The 27,663-nt window shown below is 38.0% G+C and overlaps 1 protein-coding gene across 5 annotated transcripts in view; it reads right to left on the bottom strand.

Moving 5' to 3' along the window:
• DGKH (diacylglycerol kinase eta) overlaps positions 1-27,663 on the bottom strand; it is a 228,624-nt gene that overhangs the window by 28,846 nt on the left and 172,115 nt on the right. For all 5 annotated transcript variants that reach the window (XM_063425971.1, XM_063425969.1, XM_063425972.1 and 2 more), the window contains 12 exons: positions 26,193-26,299; positions 25,117-25,242; positions 24,379-24,481; positions 21,935-22,097; positions 20,804-20,912; positions 18,515-18,654; positions 17,023-17,110; positions 15,990-16,075; positions 13,348-13,447; positions 12,215-12,494; positions 11,495-11,623; positions 4,436-4,570 (listed from right to left, as the gene is read on the bottom strand). In XM_063425971.1, coding sequence (XP_063282041.1) covers positions 4,436-4,570; positions 11,495-11,623; positions 12,215-12,494; positions 13,348-13,447; positions 15,990-16,075; positions 17,023-17,110; positions 18,515-18,654; positions 20,804-20,912; positions 21,935-22,097; positions 24,379-24,481; positions 25,117-25,242; positions 26,193-26,299 — 1,566 coding nt within the window. The remainder of the gene's footprint in view (positions 1-4,435; positions 4,571-11,494; positions 11,624-12,214; positions 12,495-13,347; positions 13,448-15,989; positions 16,076-17,022; positions 17,111-18,514; positions 18,655-20,803; positions 20,913-21,934; positions 22,098-24,378; positions 24,482-25,116; positions 25,243-26,192; positions 26,300-27,663) is intronic.

Below are 27,663 nucleotides of genomic sequence, written 5' to 3'. Positions count from 1 at the left end.
AATAATTTTATGTAATAAATATACTTATATTTCTATAAACACTGGTGGCATTGTTCCTGCTCTTAAAGAAGGTGTGTGGTCCTGAACCACATATACCCGTGATCAGAGCCGATGTGGATGGCTCTGTGTCTGTGAGTACAAACCTGTTCTTTTTTTCACATATATTTGGAACCATACGGTATTGCACCATATATATGTTTTAACATTTCAGAATTTTAAGACAACAATATCCAGCAAAAAGAAGGGATAGGGTCGCCTCTACGGACCCCACAGGCGATCAAATTGAGCTATACATTATTAGCTCTCTAAAGTGTGAGTGGGAATTTTCCCTCTTAATTTAAATCTATTTTCATTTTTGTCACAGTTTACACTATGTTTGGTATATTCTGTTTTTCTTAAGGTACTGATTACCAACTTACAACACTTTTGTATATACCTAAAAGGTACTGTTTATATATATATTCACATGTTAAAGTTTATTCACCTATTGTAAATAGAAAAAACACTATTGTTATAATTTAATATTGTATAGCGCTTCACCAGCACACTACCACTGAACTCACTCTCAAAGATAAGAACTTGGTGTTAAAGCTGCTTATTCATCGTTCACTCTTTGCAAATTAGCGCTAGTACTACCCTGTTTTGTTTACAATCCCATTTTTCTTTATAAACTTTTAAATATTAGTTGTCTTTGCTTTTTTGTATTAGCCATAGTGTACATAAAAAGGAGTCAATACAGGTTTACATTGCAGGATTAAATTCACCTGTAGTGATGGTGTTCCTGACAGTCACTTAAGGTGCTTCCGCAGCAAATATTATTTGATCAAGACATGTGGAAGCCCATAGGAACACATTTAATACAATGCTTCTTTGTAATTAAAGTGTTTATTAAAGATAACAAAAGAAACCGTAAAAAAAAAAAAAAAAAAAGCAACATCATCGCCTTGTTTAAGTGTAAGGACATATTTCTTCACGAGGCAGGGCCCCAATGGTGCATAGTACAAGTAACACTTGCTTATCCCCAAGAGACAACAGAGAAAGGCCTTAGATTGAACCTCAAATAAAATGTTCGGCTCTCCCCTGATGCATGTAATGCATTTCTATCTATGGATTAGAAGTGCAACCCATGGATCTGATGAGAGTGTAACCTCAAGACACTGCAAGAAGCATCAAAAAATATCCTCCCATGGAGATTGGACCAGAGAGACACCATGAAATAATTAGATAGCGCTCCAGGTGTAATTATGGACTATGTGACTGAGGTAATTTGTATTGTGTGGTCATAAATGTAAGTAGACCAGATATATTTCTTATTAAACTACTACAAGATATTTATAGATTCTGTAACACCGCCCCTTCACCAAGATTATTATAACACATTCATACTCCCAAAGTAAAAAGGAGGTCCCTTTTTATCAGCAGGCCTAATACATCCTTATAATTACTGAAAGGTGCTATTCAGGCACACACAAACTGTAGCCATAGAGGATGAAACGGCCCCTAACCTATAGCCTTCCTGCCCTGGGACTCCACACCACTAACAAGACCATTATTATTTGCTGGCAAAAATCCCCCTAAGTGCAGATCTCTACGTTTGACAGTGGATGGGAATGCTAAAAATTCCAACACAGAGACATCACCACTGGAGATCTATGCTCCAAGCTCTCACAATATTCCACCAAATGGATTTCTAATTCCAACAGAAACTCCCTTTAGTACATATCACCTCTTTTGCGTTATTTCACCTCCATAGACCTATGTTTGCTTCCCTGCTCCCTCTTTAAACCTCATTTACTTCACAGAAAGCTCACCTTCTTTTGAAAAACAACTTGTAAAGCTCTCAATACACCAAACAATGGCATCTCTATGCTATACAGTACACTAATAAATCCCCTCCAATACATAATAGGCCTTTATACAGTCATGGGAAAAGAAAATGTTCGTTGAATTCTATGGTTTTAAATATAAAGACATAACAATCATCTGTTCCTTAGCAAGTCTTAAAATTAGGTATATAAAACCTCAGATGACCAACAACACATGACATATTACACCATGTCATGATTTATTTAACAAAAATAAAGCCACAATGGAGAAGCCATGTGTGAAAAACCCAGTACACCCCTACTGCTTCCATAGGAATTAAGAGGCAATGTAGCAGGCAGAAGCTGCTAATTAAAAGCTCTTGATTAATTGATCAAGAGTGACAACCTCTATAAAAGCCGACATTTTAGCAGTTTGCTGGTTTGAAGCATTCAGGTATATGTTAACACAATGCCATGGAGGAAATACATCATTAATGATTTTCAAGAAGCAATTGTTGCTAAGATGGGTTATAAGGCCATTTACAAACAATTTAAAATCCATCATTCTACAGTGAGAAAGATTATTCAAACGTGGAAACATTCAAGAAAGTTTCCAATCTTCCCAGGAGTGGATGTCCCAGCAATTCCATCAAGGTTAGACTGTGCAATGCTCAGAGAAATTGCAAAAAAAAAGTGTTACATCTCAGACTCTACAGGCCTCACTTAACATGTTAATGACATTACAATTTGAAAAAGACTGAATACGTATAGTTTGCTTGGAAGGGTTGCCAGAAGAAAGCCTCTTAACTCTAAAAAGAAAATGGCCGATTGACTTAGGTTTGCAACGTTGCATCTGAACAAACAAAAATACTTCTGAAACAATGTCCTTTGGACAGACGAGACCAAAGTGGAGATGTCAGGCCATGATGCACAGGGCCATGTTTGGCAAAAACCAAACAGCACATCAACACGAACTCCTTACACCAACTGCTTGTTTTTTTCTTGTTTTGCAGCCACAGGGCTTAGGGACCTGGCAGTCATTAAGTCTATCACCAACTTCTCTGTATACCACAGTATTCTAGAGTCATATGTGAGGCCTGACAGTTTAAACATGGCCAAAATTGGGTCATGCAACAAAACAATGATCCCAAACTCATTTGCAAATTTACAACAGAATGGTTGAAAGAGAAAAGAATCAAGGTGCTGCAATGGCCCAGTCAAAGTCCCCATCTCAACCCAACTGAAATGCTGTGGCAGAACCTTAAGGGAGCTGTGCATAAGCAAATGCCAGTTTACCTCAATGAACTGAAGCAACGTTGCAAAGTTCCTCCACAATGATGAGAGACTGGAAAATTCATACAGAAAACTATTACTTCTAGTTATTGATGCTACAGGTGGTTCTACGAGCTATTGAATCATAAACTGTACCTAGTTTTTTCACACATGGCTTGCATTTACAAGGTTGCATTTACCTAATTCTAAGATCTGCAGAGGAACAGATGATTGTTATGTCCTGACATGTAAAACCATGGAATTCAAAGAGGGTGTACTTTCCATGACCGTATACTGAACTCAACTTTTCATTAACAATACAATCTGGAACAAAATATTTCACCCAACACAACACTGCTCCAACTCCACAAGAACATCTGAGTTATCATTTACACTTCCTTTCTTCTGGTATGGGTTACCTGCTTCAATAAATAGAATGATCCCAGCAATTGGCAACTACGCTGGCGTGGTTACCAACCAAAGGGCAGTAATCCTCCACGTTTAGGAGGATTTCTCCAAGTTCCAACCATTATAAAAGTGCATCTCCTTCGTCATTCCGTCCAACACCAAAGGCATCTTCTCCTACACAATATACATCTGCTCAACACAGCCAAAACACTAATTTTTTGTATTCAAACCCTCCTACATACTGGGAATGACTCCATTAAGGAAATTATACATATATCGCTCATAAAATTTACGATATGAATTGCCATATTTGGGTGAAATGGAAAAATCGCACTGCAAACGCAAAGAGGTCAGCCCTCTTCTCTCAAGTGTTCAATTAGCAATCAAAATAGTCAAGTTGTAATATTCATAGACTTTTATTAATAACATATTTGTCTCCTCTACCACCCTTTCTTTTCCTTACCACCTTTGTTTCTCTTCGTGTTTCTGCCGTCTACCTAACTAATATAATTTATTTTAGGTTTATTTATGATTTTTTTTAAAGGTGGTAAAACCAGCAGACAATTGGTAAGAGGTGCATACTGGGAAATATCTACTCAGTAAGGGAGACATGAAATGATAAGTGAAAATGTATCATTCAAATATCAAACACTGGTAAACCGTTTAACACAATACTTTTTTTGAGCACATAACAACATTTCCACTAGTACAAAAGAGACCATAAGCTTGGAATGAACAAATTGTAAAAGTATTTATTTAGGGGATAAGAAACTTACTCTTTTCATAAATTATTCCAACCAATAAAAAAAAATAGAGTGAGTCCTAGGTGAGATAAAAATAAAACAGCACATGCAACTATGGAGATGTGAGCCACTGTGAATACACTGCATTAAGGATAGAGTAACGAGCAGTATATCTTGCTCAAGGATTTCTCTGTTCACAAGCATTACCTGGACAGATGATCCTAGTGTTCAACACAGGAAGATTTTCCTTGCTTGCAGCCAAGGGTTGGCTGGAGAATGAGCCAGAATGTGAATGGGTGCTGCGACTTGTGCGTCTGTCAGGCGACCTTGGAGCAGCTTTGACTTTAAAAAAAATAAAAATAAAAAATAAACATGAAAAATTAAAAAGTTATATCTATTTATATATATATATATATATATATATATATATATATGTAAAAGATAATAATGCAGTAATAAATGGCTAGCTTCTTTGATTTCAGTAACTTACAGTTTATAGATTTATTTATAGAGAATACTCTATTTCTGGAGCACCTTATGATATAGTGATAGTTGTAGAAAGTCTCATATTAACGGTTTTCTGTACCGTATGTATTTTTTTCAGTGGGGACCAATTGTTTCCATGTCTAACAAAACTCACATGATGATACTTAGATGACACAAACCATTATATGTTGAGCTGTTTATTGGCATTGTATGAATAACCCATGGAAATAAGACAAATACAGTGCAGAGTATTTGGATGATGATAAGGTTTCCTGTTTTCACTATGTAAACGGCACACGACATTCTGTGAACTGTGTAGGAGTCTTTTAAAACACAATGTTCCCAATTTAGGGGACCAATTATCAGCTTGCTGTTCAGTGGTTTCTTCATCAGATGTGTATTAAAGCTTTGGTAGCAAGACGGATAACAAGAGAGTTAAGAAAAACATGACTCTGGGTATGGGATTTGCATTCATGGTTTGTTGTGGTCTAACATAAAGAGCAAAGTAATGTCAGTGCAAATAAAGCAGACTCTCAGCAGGCTAATAGTTAAGAAAAAAAGGTTGAACATAAAATAAGAATGCATTGTTGAGACCAGCATTAGCATGGTGCTCAGTAGAAACATAGAATGTGACGGCAGATAAGAACCATTCGGCCCATCTTTCTAAATACTCTCATTAGTCCCTGGCCCTAGTCATATACCTATCCCACGCATGCATAAACTCCTTCACTGTGTTAACCTCTACCACTTCAGTTGGAAGGCTATTCCACGCCTTCACTACCCTCTCAGTAAAGTAATACTTCCTGATAGAGACATAGAATGTGACAGCAGATAAGAACCATTAGGCCCATCTAGTCTGCTCAATTTTCTAAATACTCTCATTAGTCCCTGGCCTTATCTTATGTCTAGGATATCCTTATTCCTATCCCACACATGCTTAAACTCCTTATCTGTGTTTACCTCTACCACTTCACATAGAAACATGTGAACCTGGAAGACTGCCGTAGCCCAAGTCAGTCTTTGAATGACCTTGCCTCAGGTATAAGCAGAGCTAAATACATTAAATAACATTGTGCAGACACTACAAAATAATATATTGTTAGTATCTTTTATTTATTTAGAGGTTACACAACTGAAGATCAAAGGGTTGTTTTACAGCTAATTGTTTTGCAACATAAAAAAAAAAAAAACAGTCCAAGCACCATAACCACTAGAGATCGTCCAATATTGATTTTTTTAGAGCAGATACCGATAATCTGTGGACTTTCAGGGCGATAGCTTAACAATATTCTGAACAATTACTGTATTTTTTAATTTTTTTGCACTTTTTTTACTAAGTGGTAAATGCACAAAATATACATGCCAGTCAAATTTTTTTTTTTATGTTTTCAAGAATATTTAGATGTGTGTGTAGTGGATGCAGTGAGAGTATTTGATTAGTAAATGTAGTGTGTGTGTGTGTTTGTGTAGTGGATGCAATGTGTATGTTTGTGTAGTGGATGCAGTGTGGGTAGTGGATGCAGTGTGTGCGTGTAGTGGATGCAGTGTGGGTAGAGGAGTGTGTGTGTGTGTATATATATATATATATATGTGCGGTAGGAACTCCCCTCCTCCCCACCCCTTACCTGTCTTAGTGCCCCCCCTCCCCCCACCCCCCATACCCCTCTCTGTTCCTCTCCCTTCTCTTTTAGTGGTTCCCCCATCTACCTCAGTGTTTCCTTTCCCTTCCCTCCCCTCCCCTGTACCTTAGTGTCCTCCCTTAATGTTCCTCCCTCCCCCCCATACTGTTCTCCCTTGTCCCATTGTGTTATTTTCTCCCCCTCTTCCCTGTCCCATAGTGTTTTTTCCCTTACCACCCCACCCCCCTTACATAGTGTTCCTTTTCATCCCCCTCCTTACCACACCCTCACCCCCTCCCATCCCTTAGTGCCCCCCTCTCCCCTCCTTGGTCCCCGCTCCCCAGTTTGTCTCCTGATAGTGTGGAAGAGCAGTGCACACCGCGGTACAGAAGATTTAGTCTCCTGTACTCGGCCGGACTGACAGGGAGTACTACCTTTCAGTCCGGCCAGGTACAGGAAACATAAGTTCCTGTACCACGGTGCTCATTGCTCCACTCGCCATGCTACTCAGTGTGCCTGACAGGAGGGAGCGCTGTGCGTCCACCTTCTGCCGGTCACTCCAATCTAGCCCCCCCCCCCCCAGGCGATGCGTTGCCTTATGGATGCGCCAGCCCACTCATTTATTGTCGGTATTGCCAATGATTATCGTCCGATAACGATATTTACAAAGCTTGCTGTAATAGTTACGGTGCCAGGAGTGCTCTTGCATCCTCCTAGAATAAGTAGTCAATCTGATTTAGAAAGGTATGGCAACTTATTGGGGGGACTGCTTCATCTCCTGCTGCTAGAAGCTCCTGCACTGAGCTAAGCTTTGCCATGCTGGGCTGTGTTTCACTCGCTGAGAGCTCTCTGTTAACTGTTAATCTCAAACAGTGGGTAGGTTCAGTGGCGCAAATGGAAGTAAGCAGTAGTAGTTCTCGAGTCTGATGCGTTCCTTAAAAGGCATGCAGCTCTACAGCAGCAAGTGATCTACCTTTTGCTGTTCCTTGAATAAAACAAACTAATGAAAGGTGTTTCAAATGGCAACAACATCTGTTGTAACCTTTGTACATCTTCATCACTCAAAAGCTGACTGTGTCATTCTGGGCCTCATCTATACTCTGTGATAAAACAAGTGCTCACTTGACCATCTGCTCTTTATTATGACAGATGGGATTCATGGTGCTAAGCTGCATTACAAATACCCTTTTCTTGATCATGCCATGGCAAAAAAAAAATGGTCCTGAATGACTGAAAATTATCAGTTGCAGGTACCTGAAAACCAGTTTGTTTCACTCCTCTATTACCTGCTAATTCAGGCAGCAATTTAATTTCCACATCGAAAGGCTATAAATTCGTAGTTTTAGGATCAAGCATGAGAATATGGCATTTATTGCCAATAAAGTTAGCTGGACTGACTAGGGAAGAACAAGTGATTTGTGTTCAGGAAAACATGAAGTATCTGTCCATTCTACACGGAATACATCATTGCTGGTGTTTAGGTTTGTGCATTAGTTGCGCGGCACCCCTTGGACTTATTGGACTCTACCCACTTAAACCAATGTACTCAACACCTGACCCAATGTAACATCAAGTTATTACCCAATAAAAGCTCTAAAAAAAATAAATTTACAAAAATAATAGGACAATACGCAGGCCTGTGCTTTAGATTATCCAGGAACTGACAGCCCCGAGCCAAGCCAAATTCGGATAAATTGCCAAGTCTCTTAAAACAATCTCCAACAGTGAAACACAGGTGGATGGAAACTGAAAATATAAAAATGACAGCCACAACATTTCTTAAAATACCCTTTTGATTCATTCTTACCACGCCAATGAAGTTGATTTGTTTTTCTCTGCAACAAAAGTGAAAGACGATAGCCCACTTGCCCCTGCCTTTACTGGGTTTGTGTGCTCACCCTTTAGGTAAAATAACTGATCTAAAAAGACTACATCCTAGGCTGGCAGAACAGGTCAGTCAGTTGAAGAGTCTGACTGTCTGTCTGTAACAAACTCTGCAATATTGGAGTTGAAGGGTCTATCATGTTTATTGATCTTTCAACAGATGAACAGCACAAACGTTTGCTTTTATTGAAGCTGAACTCAGGACTGACAAAGAAACCGGATTTGAACGGACACAGGGCACTTTTTTGGACAGTCAATAAATACCACAAGCTGTGGAGTCTTGCTGAATCTTGTGTATTACTACACAAAGGGCAAGTACCAGTGGACACAATTATATACTCACTCAGGATCCTGTCCTTCAGAGCAAAATCTCAGAAGGACTACCCAGTACAGAGATGCTGTTGAATGCCAGTCAGTATCCCACAAGTAGGCATTCAGCCTGGTAGGGTTTGTAAATAAGGGTCACCGAGGCATGAAATATGTTAGCATATTCTGTCGGGAGTATCTTTTTCCTGATGTGTCCCAGCAGAAGGTTTTTATTAAAAAAATAAAGATTCTTTGATTATTTTTCCTTTAATTGGCGGTTTGAGTATTTTTTTGGGGGGTTTGGCTTGCATTTTCACCGAGGGTTTGGCAAGACTTCAAAAAAGGTTTTATAATCCTTCTTACAGGAGGCACAGAGAAAATGGGTGCCAACAACGTGTGCAACCCCCAACAGTGAAGAAACCCCTGTTTTAAAGTTTGAATGTCTTCAGCTGTTAATGCAGTGGGCAGAATGCAAACTGGGAATTATAAGTAGCGATTTCTGCATGTTCTACCGGACTCAAGTAAAGGAGAAATGTTGCCCAACAAGGCTTTCATACACTGGATATTGTAAGAAAATATATATTTACTATTTTATTAACATCCAATGTTTCAACACACTTTTGGGATGCTCAGACAAGTTAGTTATAAATTATTAATATAGTGTACTTAGCCATAAGCATAACTGCAACTGGAACTGCACACATTTAGGAAATGAAACAATACACGTGACAAAGTCAAACACAACTGCGCAACAAAAACCATACGATGCGAGAGCAAAATGTTCAAAACAACCGAGGTTAAACCGGAAAATAAACAAAAATATGGCTGTTACTAAAACTGAATGATTATTGTAGGTAAGACATCTAGAGATTTATAGCCCATTTCATTCATTCAGAACAGTGCCATTAGCTGTACTGTAAAAAATTAAACCACAAAAAACAAATTCTATTCACTGACACTGATCTTTAGCTTCGATTAAGTGGTTTACTTTCGGAAGAAACTGTTTTGTCTCATTTACTGATGCTTTTGTGTTCAGTGCTCTACATGATCCTTTCTTTTAGCTTAAATTACAGTCATTTGGCAGTAAATTATACAGCTTATTTCACCACATGTAATTCCTCCCTGTCATAAACACACTTTATTTCTGTTTGGCAAATAAAAGGTTTGAAATAAAAGAAGAACTTGGTAGCATTTAAGTACAGAAGTAATGTAAGCATTAAGATAAACTAGATCCCATCACGGACCGCACAAAACGCAACCTAGAAATAGCTAGGGAATAAAAGAATCCAAATAAGCTCTTTGAGTTCTGTTTTAAAAGATGCAATTACTGAAAATAGAAAGACATGTAAAACCTCAGGGTAGTGGTAACCTGGCATGTGGTAAACGACACAACTTTACAGATTTGCAGAAGATCTATATCCATATCTATATACATGGGATTAAGTACCGGTAATATTTACAATATAATATGAAGCATGGATTGAGATAGGCTGAGGGGGTTTCAGTGTTCCAAGCAAGCCACACAAATCCTAAATGAAGGTAAGAGAACACAAGTAACCAGGGTCTAGGTGCTCAACCAATACAGGAAACTGAAGCCAGTTTCTCACACATATTGCAATAAAACAAGGGCAAATGAACTTGTACAGCCAAAACACTGCTTTCGATGTAAAACAGCAAGTTCACCAGATTATCTATTGGCTGAACATAATAAACAGAGGTTTTTGAAGCACAAAACTAAACAGCAGTAGAAAGATGACTCCTCTGTTTATACAATTAAAAAAAATAATATATATATATATATATATATATATATATATGTTTTGGGTCTAGGTGGCTCTTTTGCAGAAGCATTGCTTCGAATATGCTAAAAGAAAAATAATAACAGGAAGCTCACTAGATTACATGGCTATAACCAGTAGAAAAATATTTTTTGCTAAAAAAGGTTTGCTCGATTTCTTTCCTCAGATGTTGCTCTAAAAGAAAAAAAAATAGACTTTTATAGGGAAAATGACTTTTGTAGAGCACTAAAATAATACGTAGACTAGAGATATTTCTTTATCATTAACATCACAATAATGCACAAAAAGAAGAAACCAAACGCACAAAATAAACAAAAAAAATAAAATACCACCCCAGAAATACATAAAAAAAACAGTGAGAAGCAGATTGCAGTAGTAAAGGCTGCAGAAGACAGTGGCATGGAATAGCACTTTAGCCACATCCAGTTTTCGGTAGGGGTGGGTGTGAGCTATGTTTCTGAAATAGAAGTGGCGGGATTTGGCAACTGACTGGACACGAGAGGTGAAGGAGAGATTGGAATCAAAGAGAACACTGAGACAGCAAGCCTGTGACATAGAGCTGATGGTACTAACACCGACTTGGAGGGAGGAAAACACAGGAGGAGCAATGTTTCAGGGAGCATTTTACATTTATTTTCGAGCAGTATAAATAGGAACGAACACCTTTTTGCTGGAACTTTGTGTACGCATCCCAGTAAACAGTGTTTATTATGGTGGGACATACAGCAGAGGTAAACATAAAACAGGAACTGTATTGCATTTATAGTTGACCAGTACAGCCATGTTTCGAGATGCTCTTGGGGACATAATTATTGACTGTCACATCTTCCTCACATTACAATAAGCTGCAGTGTTATGCTGCCTGGAATGGCCTCTTAAAGGATGGAAGTACTGGAAACGAAGTCTGGAATGTACAGGAATCACAAGTATCACAAATATGAGTCTGCATTTACCAAAAAAAAAAAAAAAAAAAAGAAAAAAGGGCATCATATTCTCTTGGTAGTACAAAGTGGAGGATTGCATGGACACTGTTATAATGCTGTAAAATGGTGACGAGGCCATTAGCGGATGAAAAAACAACAGTGAAGTGGGTTAGGTCTTGGCACCTCTGTCTATCTCTGACTCTCATTGTAATGTTACATTTCCATAATGTACAGCTTTTGTTTACTTACCCGATAGGGATTCAGATTCTTTTGTATCTTCATCCTTCTCTTCATCTTTGGACTCTTCTAACTCCTTTCTATATTCATCAGGTGACAGGTTCACTTGTTCTTCCGTGTGGGCATTCTGCTCATCTACAACTAAAATGTATAGCACGTCTATGATTGCATCATTCTCAGCACAAAGCAAAAGAACACAAACAATGCCACATAAAGGAAAAAAAGGAAAAAGGAAAAAAAGGGAAAAAAATGAAAAAAATGCCACATACCCTGGCCTGTCTTTCTATTGCAAGGTTCAGCAGCAGTGTCAATTCAGTACATCTACCTGATCTTACAGGTCACCCAACTCTTTGGGGACAGTATTTCATGACATGACTAAAAGCCACACACAGACCAAATTTGTCATGCTATGTCATTTGGGCCGAGTGGAGGCTGCTATATTTGTACTCTTCACATTTATTCCAACAGCAAAGCTATATAGCTCAGATTACACAATGAGAGCAAAATAAATGCATTGAATTCCATAGTAGTTTGGCTAACACAATTTATAGAGGACTTTTTAATCTCTGGGACATTTAGTCATTTATTTCTTGACAAGTGCACTTTAACAGAAATTATTAATCTGTAGGATTTCAAGAGGAGAGAAAAATAAAGGAGTTATTTTTACATGGTACATACTCCTTGGAATGGTAAATTCTATTTAATTCATATAGGTTGAAAATGCACACCCACCTTTCTCTGCTTGCTCAATGATTTGGCGAACTGCTTTTTTCAAACTATTCGCTCGCAGCATCAGCTGCTCTCTAGGTTTGAATAGTTTTGGAGTGGAAGACTTTGCTATGTTTTCTGTTAGCTGCTCCTTGCTCTCAGATGAGGAATCTTCACTAGAAAACTCCTCCTCAACTTCTTCTTCTACAATAGGTGGTGTGGGATATGCCAGTAATGGAACGGCCTGCGCTTCTGCATGTAAGGTCTGGAGAAGCAGATCCAGCTTCTCATTTAATGTTGAGCACTAATGAGGAAAAAACAAGAGTGAAATATTAATTTATGGTGCGGAGAACAACAGTGTTCTTTAAAGAAACGTTCCAGGCTGGAAAGTAATATAAATGTATACAATGCAGAAGGGATTGCAAAATGTAATATATAATTAGAAACAAAATTCATATAAAAACAAAAATACTTTTTAAGCCCATATAACTGCAGTTCTGTTCCACATGGTTTGCAGCCTCCTATACTGAGCACTGTCAGTACAAGGAATTAGCGGACACCTGTCAGCCAATCCTAAATGTTCTGTTATTTTCCAATATGTATTTCTGGTGCTTTGTCATTTTTCCATTCATCAGATAAAATTAAGGAAAGTGCTGTGTATATGGATAGCAGCTGTTGGTTGCAGAGGTTAAAGTGACAATAACTAATCTCTTTAATTACATGCCACAAGCTGTCCAAATTTGACAATTAAAAAAATAAATAAAAAAAATAAAAACATAGTGTTGTTCATTACAATACAGGGTTTTATTCACTAAACATCAAATTATACGGACTAAAAATTAAATCTTAAACCTTAGCCGAGCTGTTACTATGGCGGAGTTGTTGATTTTTATTTATTTTTTTCAAATTCGCACTTTTTGCATTTTGTGTTTTAAAGCGCTATTTTTGGTGTTTAGTGTTTTTGTTCCCTAATAATGCAATTGTGTATTTCATGCTGGTGTTTAGTTCCACATAAACAACACTCAGACAGGGTTCTGGAAAATTAACATTTGGTAGTTCACTGGACGTAGTGCTTTTTTATTATTTTTATTTTTTATTGTTCGTTGTAGAAATGTTTCTGCATATTTTTAGATTAAAGTGATATCCTTAACACCTACTTTTAGGGCCATGGCTTCTGCCTCCTCCGTGTTCTCCAAAGGTTTTTCATACGTCTTCCCAACTTTTGCAACAAAATCCTTTACAGTTTCACATAAAACCCTTTATTAGAAAAGACACTTTGCATTAGACAAAACAATAATTGATTGCCTTGGCATGTTAAGGATTTAACATAAGCAAGTCTGTCGTTTTATAATTTCATTGACATATAAAACAGAAGAACAGCAAAACCTTAGGTGAAGCAATGACAGAATGTAATACACTATGTGCAGGTATTCAGTGTCACCCATTTTTGTGAAAACCTATTTATAAACCGTCAGTTTTCTTTGGAATTCAATAAGTACTTTGATGTTTTGTTTTCTTTTTATAGCAAAACAACAAAACTTGCTTAACCCCTTAAGGACCAAACTTCTGGAATAAAAGGGAATCATGACATGTCACACAGGTCATGTGTCCTTAAGGGGTTAAAGGAGCATTATGGGGTCAGGAACACAAACATGTATTCCTGACCTTATAGGGTTAAAACCACCATCTAGCCCCCGTGCCCCCCTCATGCCTCCCTAAATATAGTAAAATCTTACTTGTATTCAAGCCTGACGCTGCAGGCTTTGTCCCTGTTTCCTTTAGACCTGCCCACTGCCTGCTGACATCAGCAGAAGTGGTAGCCTGCTCCCATCACAATGCTTCCCCATAGGATTGGCTGAGACAGAGCAGATCAGGGGCAGAGCCAGCACAATTCAAACACAGCCCTGGCCAATCAGCATCTCCTCATAGAGATGAATTGAATCAATTAATCTCCATGAGAAAAGTTCAGTGTCTGCATGCAGATTTTGGAGATACTGAATGTTTGGATGCATTTTTTAAGCCCATATAAATACTTCATATCATTATACCACCAGGCTGTACCTGTTGACACAATGTAGGCTTGATCTTTACAGCTTACAAAGCTTAAAATTTAAAGTCATATGCTACTAGCCAGGCCTTAAAAGTTACTAGCCACTGCAGCACAAAATACCCACCCAGTGCTACATTTTGAGTTCAACTAGCTAGTGGAAAATTGAACCACGTAGTTTACATCACATACATCAGCTTGTCAGAACAAATATCTATGCCAACTGTGATGGTCAAAATCCCACTACAGCCTCATCTTCCTGTTTGCAGACAAAACTGGTACCCAGCATTGGCAGTGCTCAAGTCCATGTATTTTGAGATGTGACACATGCATGTTCTAACACATTTAATATAAGACTTGGTTATCTTAGTACATGTGACTTGCACAAACAGGCTTATGCCCACCAACTTGTTTCTCCAAAAATATGTTTGTTTGTTTTTCCCACAAACAGGATTTTGTCTTACTGGTCTCTGTACAGTTTAGAGCTTGTATAGGCTAAAATTCATAAATAAGAGCTATTTCTGAGATCTATGAACAGCTGCATCCGTCATCTACCACAGACAAAGAAGACAAATTTACTGTCAAAAAACTATACCCACTAACCGTGCCTGCATACATTATATATTGCATTTATTCCACATGTTCTGTATCAGTTCTGTATTTGTTGAAGAGTATATGTGTAATATGCCCCTGGAGGATTGATCACATACATATTGTTTTGTTATAACTATACTGCCATATGATTATATACATTGCTGAATAATTGGCAACAGTTTTTTTTTCTACTTTCTATGTAGCCATGACAGCTATTTTGCAATAGCTTGGGGCTAATTGAGGTCACACAGAAATTGTACACTTTCCCTGCGTGTATATATGATCATGTTAATTAATACGCACTATATTTTAATGCTGGAATGGTTAAGCAGATAATAAGAGAAAAAATATATATTTAGTTAACCCTTAGATGTATGAATAAAGCAGTTCCTATATGGCTTTTTAAACCTTCACTTTGGGTGTTGGTTTCTACTGGTTGGATCTCTGGTTAGAACCCAAAAATCTCAATCAGGCAGGCAGGGACGGTCACGTGGAAATTGGAAGTATGTAACTTAACTCAGCCAAGGAGAGAGAAGAATAAACTCAGCTTATTGATAGGACTCCTCCATCCTATGGATGTCTCTTTGGCTGAGGTACAATTCGTACATTCCAATCACCACAATGTTTTGTTATAAAGGGAGATATGCAAAACAATTTAATTAGAATAATAAGAAAAATTTTGCATGAACATGAGGCCAAAACCTACAATAGGTTGTATTCGTGCCCAGAGTGTGTTACTTAACAGTTTTAGTTAGTAAGCTGGTTAGAACTCAAACTAATCTATTATGGTGTTTTTACCAAAACATGGTTGCTTGGAAAACTAATTGCATTGATTAATTGCATATGTGCATCATAGTATAAAACACTAATAACTAATCTGTAACATAAATTGGTGCTAGTTAACGATCCTGTAAAATAATTCAATTACGCTCTGAAACAGTAATTCCAGATTGCGGAGTTCCCAATGATAAATAGCTTGGCACTAAAAGAAAAATAAAGGGAATGACATCTCACTTAAAAGATTAGTGATATTTGTGCTGGCTTTATTATAATATACTATTTTTATTTCTGTATCAATGACTCAGAGCATTTAGTTGCCAGTATCAAGCGAGACAACAGTTGCTAGTGTTAGGAGCAATAATGTAAATAATGACTCACTTAGCCGACGATATGACTACAGAATGCTTATCCGAATTTAGAATTTTTGCCAGATGAGTGGCCACGGAATCTTCGTAAGCAGATATCTGAAACCAGGAAAACAAAACATTTTACAGATACTGTGACATTTCCATTTATATTGACACACAGATATGAAATATAACTTTATTTCAAGGTTTGTAGGCTCTGCTCCCTGATACCCATTTGGCATGGGGCTTGGCAAATGGACTTCTACCAATGATGTGCTAATTTGTAGAATCCTACATAAACAGATTTCAGGTCAAAGCACTCAATTTGTAACGGACCATACCGTTTCTATTCTCGTGTGTATGTGGCTGGCTGAATGTGAAATACGTTGCTATAGAAACATGCATGCAGAAAGACAATTGGCAATTACATAAAGAAGTTGAGATGAAATGTATTCATTTTAGACTAAAAAAAAAATAATCCATGTTCTTTAGTGAAAAGAAAGTTTCAACCTTTAACATTAATCATCAGCTTTAAAATCACTGGAGCTTAAAAACATTAATTTATACTTATATCTTGTGCTTACACTCTGGATGGAACACTCAAGTGCATGTTCTTATCTGCTCCTTCATAATTGACTTGTTATTTTGCATCTGTCTATACAAATGATTACTGCCTAATAGATTGCAGAATAGAAAGCATGAAAATGACTATTGTTAATGTGTATAGTCTTTATGTTAGACTTGACTAAGACCACACAAAGGGCATGATATTTTTCCTCTACTGGTGTCAGGATTTAGGCTAGAATGGTACAAATACAAAGAGACACAACTCCAGGACCAGAGGTATGGCCACCATAGTACATTACCAGGGATCGCTATATAAATCATTTATTTATTTTAAATAAACTAAAAATAATAGTAAAAAAAATAAAAAAAATAAAAAATGTTCCCATGTAGTCATATTATATTATAAATACACACACACATATATATACATTCATATTTATAAACAGACACATTTTCTTTGTATATGTATTGGACACAGTGAGTGAAAAGGAACCTACTTGACACTCTTCCTCAGACTCTTCTGACGTTATAGGAAGAATGGAAGGCTTTGTTGGCAGCTTAAGCTCATATGACATGATACTCCATCTGCAAAACAATACAAACACAGTAAAATGCAAAGTGAGTTCTTTGTATTGAGGATGTGAACACAAAGCATACAGTGCTTATTTTATAGACAATTACTTTCATTCAACAACTCTATTTAAGGCACCAAAATAAAATCTAAATGAAGTTGTTATGGTGCAGAAGGCCCCCGGCGCTTTCTTACTGTAATCAAACTGTTTAACCCCAAAGGTTGCTTCCAGGCCCCCAGGCGGTATCTGGCTTCTGAATCTGTGGTACAGGAAGCCCGGTGTGCCATAGGGCATGGGTCCTGCTGATTGGCTAGAGCAGTCAGCAGACGCTCTAAGCCAATCAGTAGCCCCCATTCATGAAAAAGGAAATGATTGGCTAAGAGTGTCAGCTTATTGCTCTAGCCAACCAGTGGTGCCCCTGCCTAGCGGCACGACGCACTTCCTGTAACTTAGATTCAAAAGCAAGATGCTGTCTGGGCGACCTGGAGATTGGTGCTGGAGGCAACATTTAGGGTTAAACCATTTGTGAAGATTTTATGGAGCCTTCCCACACATATTTTGTAAAAGAGAGCATAACTTGTTTGATTTTATGTTGTGTTCTTTTTATTTTTTTTATTATCTTTTAAATAAAAATGTCATGTAAGTTACATAAGTCATTAGTCTCATTGACTCATAACAATAAAAAAAAGTTCAAAACTAAATGTTTGTAATATAATTGATAACTGGTACAGAAACCTGGAGGTGTTTCCAAACTGCCCACACCTTTATGTTTTGCAGCGAGGCTGTAACATATTACTGAACATCTAAAGCATGCAAAACTTATTTTCCAGTCATATATCAATCGACACTTTCATTCTTTAAACTGTTTTGGGGACAACCTTAAAAACACATGTGTTTATTCAATAAAGTGGATAATCTATCTAACCACATGAAAGAGTAAGAAGTAATGTACCAGAAGATAGATATAAACAAGACTAGGACTATGCAAATGGAAAATTGGCATAATTAATATTAAAAACTAGGTTTAATATCATAATACCAAGACCTGTATAGAGACAGATGATATATGTTTAACCCCTTAAGGACCAAACTTCTGGAATAAAGTTAAGTTAAGATAAATTAACTCCTCCAACCCCCCCAAAAAAATAAAAAAAAAACCTCAACAAATCTCTCCAACTTAACACAAAGAAAATGGTTGCATACAACGCTCTGATTTTCAAGTGTGAGTGTCTGAGTGTCATGTAGCAGTCTTGTGCATGAACAGCAGTCCCAGTCGCAAATGGCTTAATCCATGAGAAGCATGAACGAAGTTATTAAAACAAGCAAAAGTAGCTTCCTGAGAAATAGCTGCAGGGTGGACTTGAATATGACAATCTCGTTTTCCTGCTGATAAGTACTTCATGTTTCAAATGCTTACCTGTCTAGCATTTTTGTGCTTGCACGTTCTAATTTTTCCAAGATCTGAGGCAGCTGTGTGTCATCATCACAAGCACAGCCCCAGCCAAGAACTCGGGCTAGATCATTGCCAGTACCCAAGGGCAGTACTCCCAGCTGACACTAAAGAAAAATAAATTTAAAAAAAGAGCACTATTTAAAGAACATTATATACATTGTAGACTACATGAAGAATAATAGAAAAACTTTGGTGGATTTTAACTAAATCATCTGAGTTTCTGAACTTAGGTACTGCATTAAAGCATGATGCATTGCAACTAGGGACTGGCGCTATATTTAAGAGCTGGTGCTCAAATTGTTAAAAGAAAGGGGATATTCTTTTATATTTATTTTTGCAGTGCATAGGTTGGTTAACAAGCTTACAATAACATTAAGTGGAAAGTACACTGAGCAAGATTGTCAGAAAATGTCAGAGTTACAACACTTTCTTTTTTTTTTGTATATAACAGGAGAAATGAGGAAAACTCTACAGTGCGTAGGAGTGATAATGAAAGATGTTATGATGAAGCAAATATCCTAGGCATTGATATTGCTTGCCACCAATGATGACTAGCTTAGTCAAAGTAAGTAGGTATGAGTAGTGTTAATTGCTAAACAATATTATGAAACCATTAACAGGCTAATACAGTTGCATATAAAGACTAAAGAGAGCACTGTTCCCTTGTTCTTAGCAAGGTTAAGATACAAAGAATAACGGGATAGTAACAACTGAATTTTAATGGACCTCTTTGACCGGTTATCTTCAGCCTATACCACACATAGGCCACAGAAGAGCGCCCATGACAGCCATTGTGCAAAATGGTTGGGCTCTTGATGGTTGCAGGGGATATAATGTGCAGTGCCAGGATCCCTCATCGCCTCAAGCCCAAGCCAGTATTTGTGCCAACGCCTTGTGACCATTGATCCCTCTGACATGTCGGAAGGATCCGAGGCCTGCAGGGTGTTGAGAACCCCTCGGGTGTATGAACTGCGCGGTGGTGGAGCCTGCTCCACAAGGACTCCTGGCCCAGAGGAGGAAGAGCGAGTTGGAACTGGCTCTGGAATCAGGTGAGGTGCTTGCACAATGGGCTCATCTGCTCCACCATTCAACCGGAGCCAAAGCTTCAGGCATATTTTATTGAACGGAGGCCTCAAAGCTCTCTACCCAGGACTTAGTCTCTGGGCTCATTTTGCACATGAAGAGTTGCGGCTAGGCAACCATCTTTGGTGACACTCAATGTAGGATCTGCGAAGATCGTTACTGAAACGAAGAGGTAAGTTTCCCAAGAGGAGAATACCAGGATAAACCACACTAGTGGAGGAGGGAAGGGAGAGAACAAGGGAAGACCCTCAAAGCCACAGGAACAGAGATGGTAGGAGGAGGAATCGGCTGTAAGCCCCCCACTAGCCGCTACCAGGCCGCGTGTAGGCTGTAGGTCAGCCCCACTCCCGATCCACTGAAAACAACTGGACCAACAGTAGGATGACCACCTCCAGAGCCCACAATAGTAGATCTTCAGGTTGTGTAGAATTAGACATGGGATGCGTAAAAAAAAGCTTGTCAGTTGTTATCCCGGAGCTCCGGGGATATGCATCCTGTCAGCATGGCGGTCATGCTCCGCCCCCCTCTTTTATATTATTTTAAGTGCAAATCCTAAGGCACATCCTTTTGGTTAATCCATTTAATTTATACATTTGTTTCTAAGTAGGTTTCTGTGAAATTGTTACAGGAGGACAATCACTTCATTAGATCACAACATTCAAAGGAAAAACCCTCAACAGAGCAAGCTAACTACAACTATCAACCAACAAGAACCTTGTGTTATTTAACAAAATAGTAGCGCATATTTCGCAGGTCTTCTCATTGGACTTTCTGCAAGTCCATACATATATTCATGGCTTCAGAAAAATGGGTGCTGCTGCTGCTACAGCACGGGGAGTGAAACATTTAAATGACATGGAACTGCATTTGCTCACAAATATCACTATAATATTTTATTTCTTGTAAACAAAGACTGACTGCTTTACACAGAAAGTGCACCAAAGTAACCGCTAAATCATTAGATATGTGTGGTATGAAACAGCAAATAAATCATTTACACATTACAACATCAAGAGACAGAAAGGGGATAAATTCAGATGAGTGTTGCTTGGTGATGGATGGGAACAGGACGGGCAGTTAAAAGAAAACGGCAGAAACTATTGTGCTGCCCACAGGAATATGAGGTCATTGCTTGATACGATTTCTGGACACTTAATTTCAAACACTGACCTGTTTATGTAAGCTGAGCTTATCTATTTCCGATAAAACCCAGCCAACACTTCCATCTCCTCCACACACAAGAATTCTGAAATTGTCAAACTTCTGAAATAATCGCAAACTAAGATAGAGATAAAAATATTAGTTTCTATAAAACAAAATTGAAAAAAATATTGAAACGTGTATTAGTAATATATCATTACAACATAGTAACTTAGTAAAATATTGTAATTTAAGGTCTACAAAAAAAAAAACTTCTAGATTAATGATATTTAAAAAAAAAAAAATTAAAAAATTAAAATCTATTGTTAACTCTCGCCAACACTCAAATCATTGTTCCCCAAATCCACACATTAAACTCGGGCAGGATAAAAAGAGCCAACATTCAAACAAATGTCTCAAAGGGAACCAATTTCTCCCTACATAGAAAAACGGCAGAATTATCTGTCATTTTCACAGTGTCTGGTGAATTACACAATGTTTAAAAAGATCTATCCTGTAATTTTACAATTTACTGCCAAGTAAGATTGCATGATGGCACTTGGCATTACTAATTTTTTAAAACCATGCTTCATCAAAAACAATATTTTACATACTGGCAGACCTTCCAATGCCTAAAGGCAGCAATGGAGCACAAATACGCAATTATTTTCCTAAAAATATAGAAATATATTGTTATATTAAACTTTACACTCCAGGCACTATAACCACTACAGCCCACTTTAGAGCACCCAACAGGACCAAGCTACATTGTCAACTCATTCTAAAACACGGACAAAGTACATTGGGAGAGCTCCAGGGCACTTATGGCACCTTAAACACTACAGCTGGCTATAGTGGTTAAGGTAGTACAGCCGGCTATAGTGGTTAAGGTGGTACAGCCGGCTATAGTGGTTAAGGTGGTACAGCCGGCTATAGTGGTTAAGGTGCTTGGAGTGTTCCCATAACAAATTCCTCTTTGTGCAAAAAGTCAGCATACAGTAATAAAACTTAAACTCATCAATCTCTTAACAACGTGTATGTGATTGATGGATAAGTGTGCAATGTAATTTGCAAATAGAAGAGAAGAGAAGATCAGTAGTGTCTCATTAAATAAAAATGCATGATTTTTTATTTTTTTTATTTCATGTTGTAATTTCTCACCCTAGATGAGGTCCTCCATTCATCAAATCAAACACTTGAGCAGGGTTGAGCAACTGTTTAAATCGGCGGAGAAACTTCACACCCTGATTATCTCCACTTTTTGAATTTACAAATACTAGGAGTGGACTGGCACAATTGGGAGGGCAGGTTGCCTTCCAAAACCCTGGCAAAACAGAACAATGATAAAATGTGAGCGTTACATACAAGACACAGATCACCTGTCACCTAAGTATATATGAAAACTATAAAGTGAGATAAGGACTTGTCAAAGGGATTGAATATTGATTCCAGTTTACTATAAAGGGCCAATCAGCACACATATTTTTGCAGATACAGACCACTCATTTTTGATTACCGTACAAGCAGACAAATATTTACCACAGTGCAGCAACAGGTGTTTTTTTTTTATCAGAATTAAATAACTTGATTTATAGGCAGCTTGTTTCACTTCTAGGGACACACATTTGTCTGCAAAGCCCTCAAGACACAAATGATTTGATCACTTTGTTAAGGTGAGTGACAACACGCTGTGAAGGTTTCAGTGGATAACAGTGAGAAATGTATTGTGCATAAAACCAGTGGGGAAATAAATAAAAATAGAGATAGCGAGTTTGACACAGTCAGGGAAGCATGCAAGAGAGGTAATACAAAGAACATGTATCATATAGTTATACACATATACAGTATCTCACAAAAGTGAGTACACGCCTCACATTTTTGTAAATATTTGGTTATATCTTTTCATGTGACAATACTGAAGAAATGACACTCAGCTACAATGTAAAGTAGTAAGTGTACAGCCTCTATAACTGTGTAAATCTGCTGTCTCCTCAAAATAACACAACACACATTAATGTCTAAACTGTTGGTAACACAAGTGAGTACACCCCTAAGTGGAAATGTCCAAATTGGGCCCAAAGTGTCAATATATTGTGTGGCCACTATTATTTTCCAGCTCTGCCTTTACCTTCGTGGGCATGGAGTTCACCAGAGCTTCACAGGTTGCCACTGGAGTCCTCTTCCACTCCTCCATGACGACATCATGGAGCTGGTGGATGTTAGAGACCTTGCGCTCCCCCACCTTCTGTTTGAGGATGCCCCACAGATGCTCAATAGGGTTTAGGAGACATGCTTGGTCAGTCCATCACCTTTACCTTCAGCTTCTTTAGCAAGGCAGTGGTCGTCTTGGAGGTGTGTTTGGGGTCGTTATCATGTTGGAATACTGCCCTGCGGCCCAGTCTCCGAAGGGAAGGGATCATGCTCTGCTTCAGTATGTCACACTACATGTTGGCATTCATGGTTCCCTGAGTGAACTGTAGCTCCCCAGTGCCAGCAGCACTGTGTGTTTGCTGTGCGTCAAGTTATTTTGAGGGGACAGCAGATTTACACTGTTATACTGGCTGTACACGTACTACTTTACATTGTAGCAAAGTGTCATTTCTTCAGTGTTGTCCCATGAAAAGATTTAATGAAATATGTAAAAATGTGAGAGGTGTACTCACTTTTGTGAGAAATTGGACATGCATATATTCCCACATGGCTTTACTATCTACAATATATATGTATCCCCTTTAATGGCACAAACATCTTCATTCAATTAAAAGCAGAATAGAAAAAAGAAAAGATTAGGGGAAAGAAGAGGCAGTTAAGTAAATTAGAACACAGAAGGATGAGAAAGAAAACTGAAAAGCTTAGACAGTTCCCGGGGATCTAATTCTGTCACTGGTTAGAGGGGAAAATCAAAGCTTTGAGCTGAGCACTTGACAGGTTTAGCACACACCAAGCTTACTTCTCAGTTCTCGCTTCCCCTGGAAAAGAAGGCATGCTGAATATTTTATTGTGCTTCTCTTGCACGCCTCCATTGTGCTGACCTAATTTAAGAACTGTCAAGTAGAACATAATTAAGAAAAACTAGGTGAATGAATCTAGATAATAGTATAACATATAGGGACACAAAGGCTGAGCATTCAGGGGATCTCTGCACTAATATTAGCTTCAAACCGTACTCGGATAGGAAAAGCATAGAAATTGTAATGATATATGTGCACACGATTCCAGACTGATATATTCACTAAACACCATAAAGCAGCATATTAAAATATAAGGTTAAAACTGCCTAGCTGTGGCAACAGCTGAATTGGGGAATGTATCCATGTCCATTATTATTAGTCCGATTTTAATTTTCTACCATTCCTAGTTTAGTGAATAATTATGTATCAATTGTTCAAGATAAAAGCATGTTTGAGAGATCTGAACTCTCATCACAGTGAAATAAAATTATTCTAGTACAAGCAGCAAGAAAAAGTTTTTTTATACAGTGGTAAAGGAATAAAATGTAAAAATCCCCCTCCTCACCCCCCATAAATCAAATTGGAAGCACACATGCAAGGTTTTGAACATCGATGGCTATTGAACACTAAGAAACATTTTCCATTGGAACCTACCATCAGAGTCTATGCTGTTGAGCGCAGTTGGAGGTATGATTGATACTTTGCACTGGCCAAGGGGACACTTTCGAGGGTACTGCTCCTTGCATGCCGTGTGTACCTGACAAGATAGTTAATTTAGACTTGCAACACATATAATGCCAAAATAACGAAATCTGATCTGTAGTCATTCAACATTTTATTCACAATTGTTTATGACGTTTTAGAGCCTTAAATGCGACATGGAACGTTGAAGGAAAAATATGTATATGCACTTATTTTGCTTCCAAATTTGCACACAAGTCTACTAATTCCATATAATGTCACTTTGGGATTTATGCTTATCCTAAAAACTGATGGCACAGAGAACTGACAACCATGGTGGTTGTGTAGTGAGAGTGTACACATTCCTGCAAGTTGCCCATGGCTTTGCAGAATGCCACATTTGGCAAGAAAACGTCCAGTAAATAAGATAACCACTATATTTTGTAGATGTGCCTTATAAGATTTTATTTTAATGCCTTGAGTTTCCAGGGAAACTAAAATATTTACAGAGAAATGGTCACAACCTTAGACTGCATACCTAAAACAATAAATCAGTTACTAAGTAAGACTCAAGAGGAGTCCAATAAACATTACAGCAACTGTCAGATCACTTGTGTTATTTAACAAAGAGATCACTCAAAGTAAGCTTCTACGGTATTATACGGCAGAGGTTTCATATGCATTGCATAGTGATGAATGAATTACTCTCACCATTGCTTTACACCAAAGGCATCGCCAGTCCTGCAGGCGTAGGACACTTCCACATGTTTTGTCACAAACCGCACATTTGGCACTTACAGGTAGGTTTCCTTCCAGCCACTGGTGAGGCATTGCTATCTGAAGAATAAACATGAATGAAATATAAGTGTCGAGCAGAGGCACTGCAATGTCCAATGTAAGCTATAGATTTATTTTCCTACTACACTTAAAATGCAATTAAATGTTAATTTAAAAAAAGAAGCACAGCATTAAAGGGTTACTCCAACAACCATGACCATTTCAGTTATGCGTGCTTGCAGGCTACACTGTGAACATTCCTTCAAGTCCTGAGGAAACAGCATAATAAATGAACCAACTTTACTCAATAAAGTTTCTTTCCCTCCCTGCTGTGTAGCATGCAATGCTAAAAGAATTGCATTCAATGCAAATCATCTTTATCAGGATTTGATTGATGAATTGCAGGGATGTCATTGCATGCGCCCTATTTCACGAACACCAGGCATATGACTTGCTTCCGTGGATGAAAAGGTTAAATATCATTTATCTGCACTAAGACACACATGCTAATAATATAAGTGACCTTCTTGCACATGGCTATTATTATTATTATTTTTTTTTTTACAGAAATATGAAAGATTGTAAAAACCTAAATTATAAAAATATATACATATATATGCCACTAGTATATGACAACTTTTTATGTCAAAGTGATAAAACACTAAGAATTATGCAAGTATACGATGTACAAGAGAGAAAGACAATACACACAACAAAAACATCCAAAAAAAAACAATGCATAACAGCTTTAAGCGTTTTTATTTTAAGTAAATCTGTAGAGCAAACCAATAATAAACTTTGGCAAACTTGTGTCAAGTTATGTGGATAAGGTATAACAGCTAAACCTTGGACATGATTATAGGTAGTTGTCAAGCAATAGAACAGCCATTAAAAGCAATGACAGTTATTCTCTAAAGCCTTCCAATGATTTGCTTCTATTGCTCGACTAGAAGTTTATATTTGTTTGTTTTTTGGCAGAGGCACATATTATGTACACACAATATACTCACACCATCCTCATCCTCAATGATATCTTTGCCAATGGAGGCGAGCGTTGTCCACTTGCAATTGTTTGTTGCTCGAACAGCACATCTTTTATGAGCTTTAAACTTACATACTAGGAGAATAAGAAAATCCATTAACTCATTAGGATGGGAGTTCACTGTGAGGTATCAACAAACAAATTTCACCTTGACTTAATTAGCAGCTAGTTGGTATCAAAAAAGGTCAGGGAAGTGGGAGGTTGTAAAATACATTTAAAAAAAAGTTATTTTACTGGATCATTCACTAGTTTAATAAAGGCTGCATGGTGTCTGTGTCTGTTAAGAATGATGTACAACTCTGACCATTAGCCTGCTGTGAAGTGTAGTCATAAATAAAAAGAAATCAAGTTACTGGCCACAAATTGTCCCAATTATTAAAGGACCACTATAGGCACCCAGACCACTTCAGCTCAATGAAGGTCCCTGCTATGTTTCACTGAGGGTTAATCCAGCCTCTAGTGGCTGTCTCACTGACAGCCACTAGAGGCGCTTCCACGATACTCACTGTGAAAATCACAGTGAGAAGACGCTGGACGTCCATAGGAAAGCATTGAGTAATGCTTTCATAGGGGCTGTTTGCATGCACGCGCGGTTCTTGCAGCGCATGCGCATTCGGATCTGATGTCGGCAGGGGGTGGAGAGCTCCCCAGCACAGAGGGAGCTCAGCGCTAGCGAAAGGTAAGTCTTCAGCTCAGCGGGAGGGGGTCCCTGAGGGTGGGGGGGACCTAATGACCCTATAGTGCAAGGAAGTGTTTTCCTGGAACTATAGTGCTCCTGTAATGTATGCTATGATGCAACTTAGCTAATCTAGGTTTTATCTATGATTAAAAATATAAATCCAAAATTGGCAGGTTTTCTCGCTCTACAATTCTGCGTTGATTCAAAATACAACAATTTCTCCCTATAATTCTGAACTGATTGAAAATACAGCAAACTTCTGAAATAGAAATGTGGCTTAGCTCCAGCTAGCAGGTGGTTTTTTAATGTTATACATGGGAATATGTGGTATTTTTAGTACAAAGTCTGTGAAATCTTTCTTTCACGAGTATAGCACCTAGAAACATCTCTGAACTAAATCAGAAAAAGGGTACACTAAGACAAATCAATTCCCTGCAAAGATCTTTACAGCTACGGATAGGGTTGCCACCTTTCCTGGGAAAAATACCGACCATGCTAATTTGCATAATTCATTAGGTATGCGTGATGTCACTGGACACGATGTCACGGGATGTTGTTGTAACATTTGGTAAAGGAAAGTTACATACAGTGATATACAGACAGACGTACAGACACTGTCATACACAGTCACACAGACACAGACATTCAAATACAGTCATACACAGACATTCAGACTCAGGCATACAATTAAGAAATACATGTAAATATACAAACATATATTTATATGTCCCTAAGTGTTCCATCTTGATTACTGGCAGGT

This window comes from Pelobates fuscus, chromosome 1 (genome assembly GCF_036172605.1).
Source record: "Pelobates fuscus isolate aPelFus1 chromosome 1, aPelFus1.pri, whole genome shotgun sequence".
Lineage (NCBI taxonomy): Eukaryota > Metazoa > Chordata > Amphibia > Anura > Pelobatidae > Pelobates > Pelobates fuscus.
This window is presented reverse-complemented; position numbering and strand designations above follow the sequence as displayed.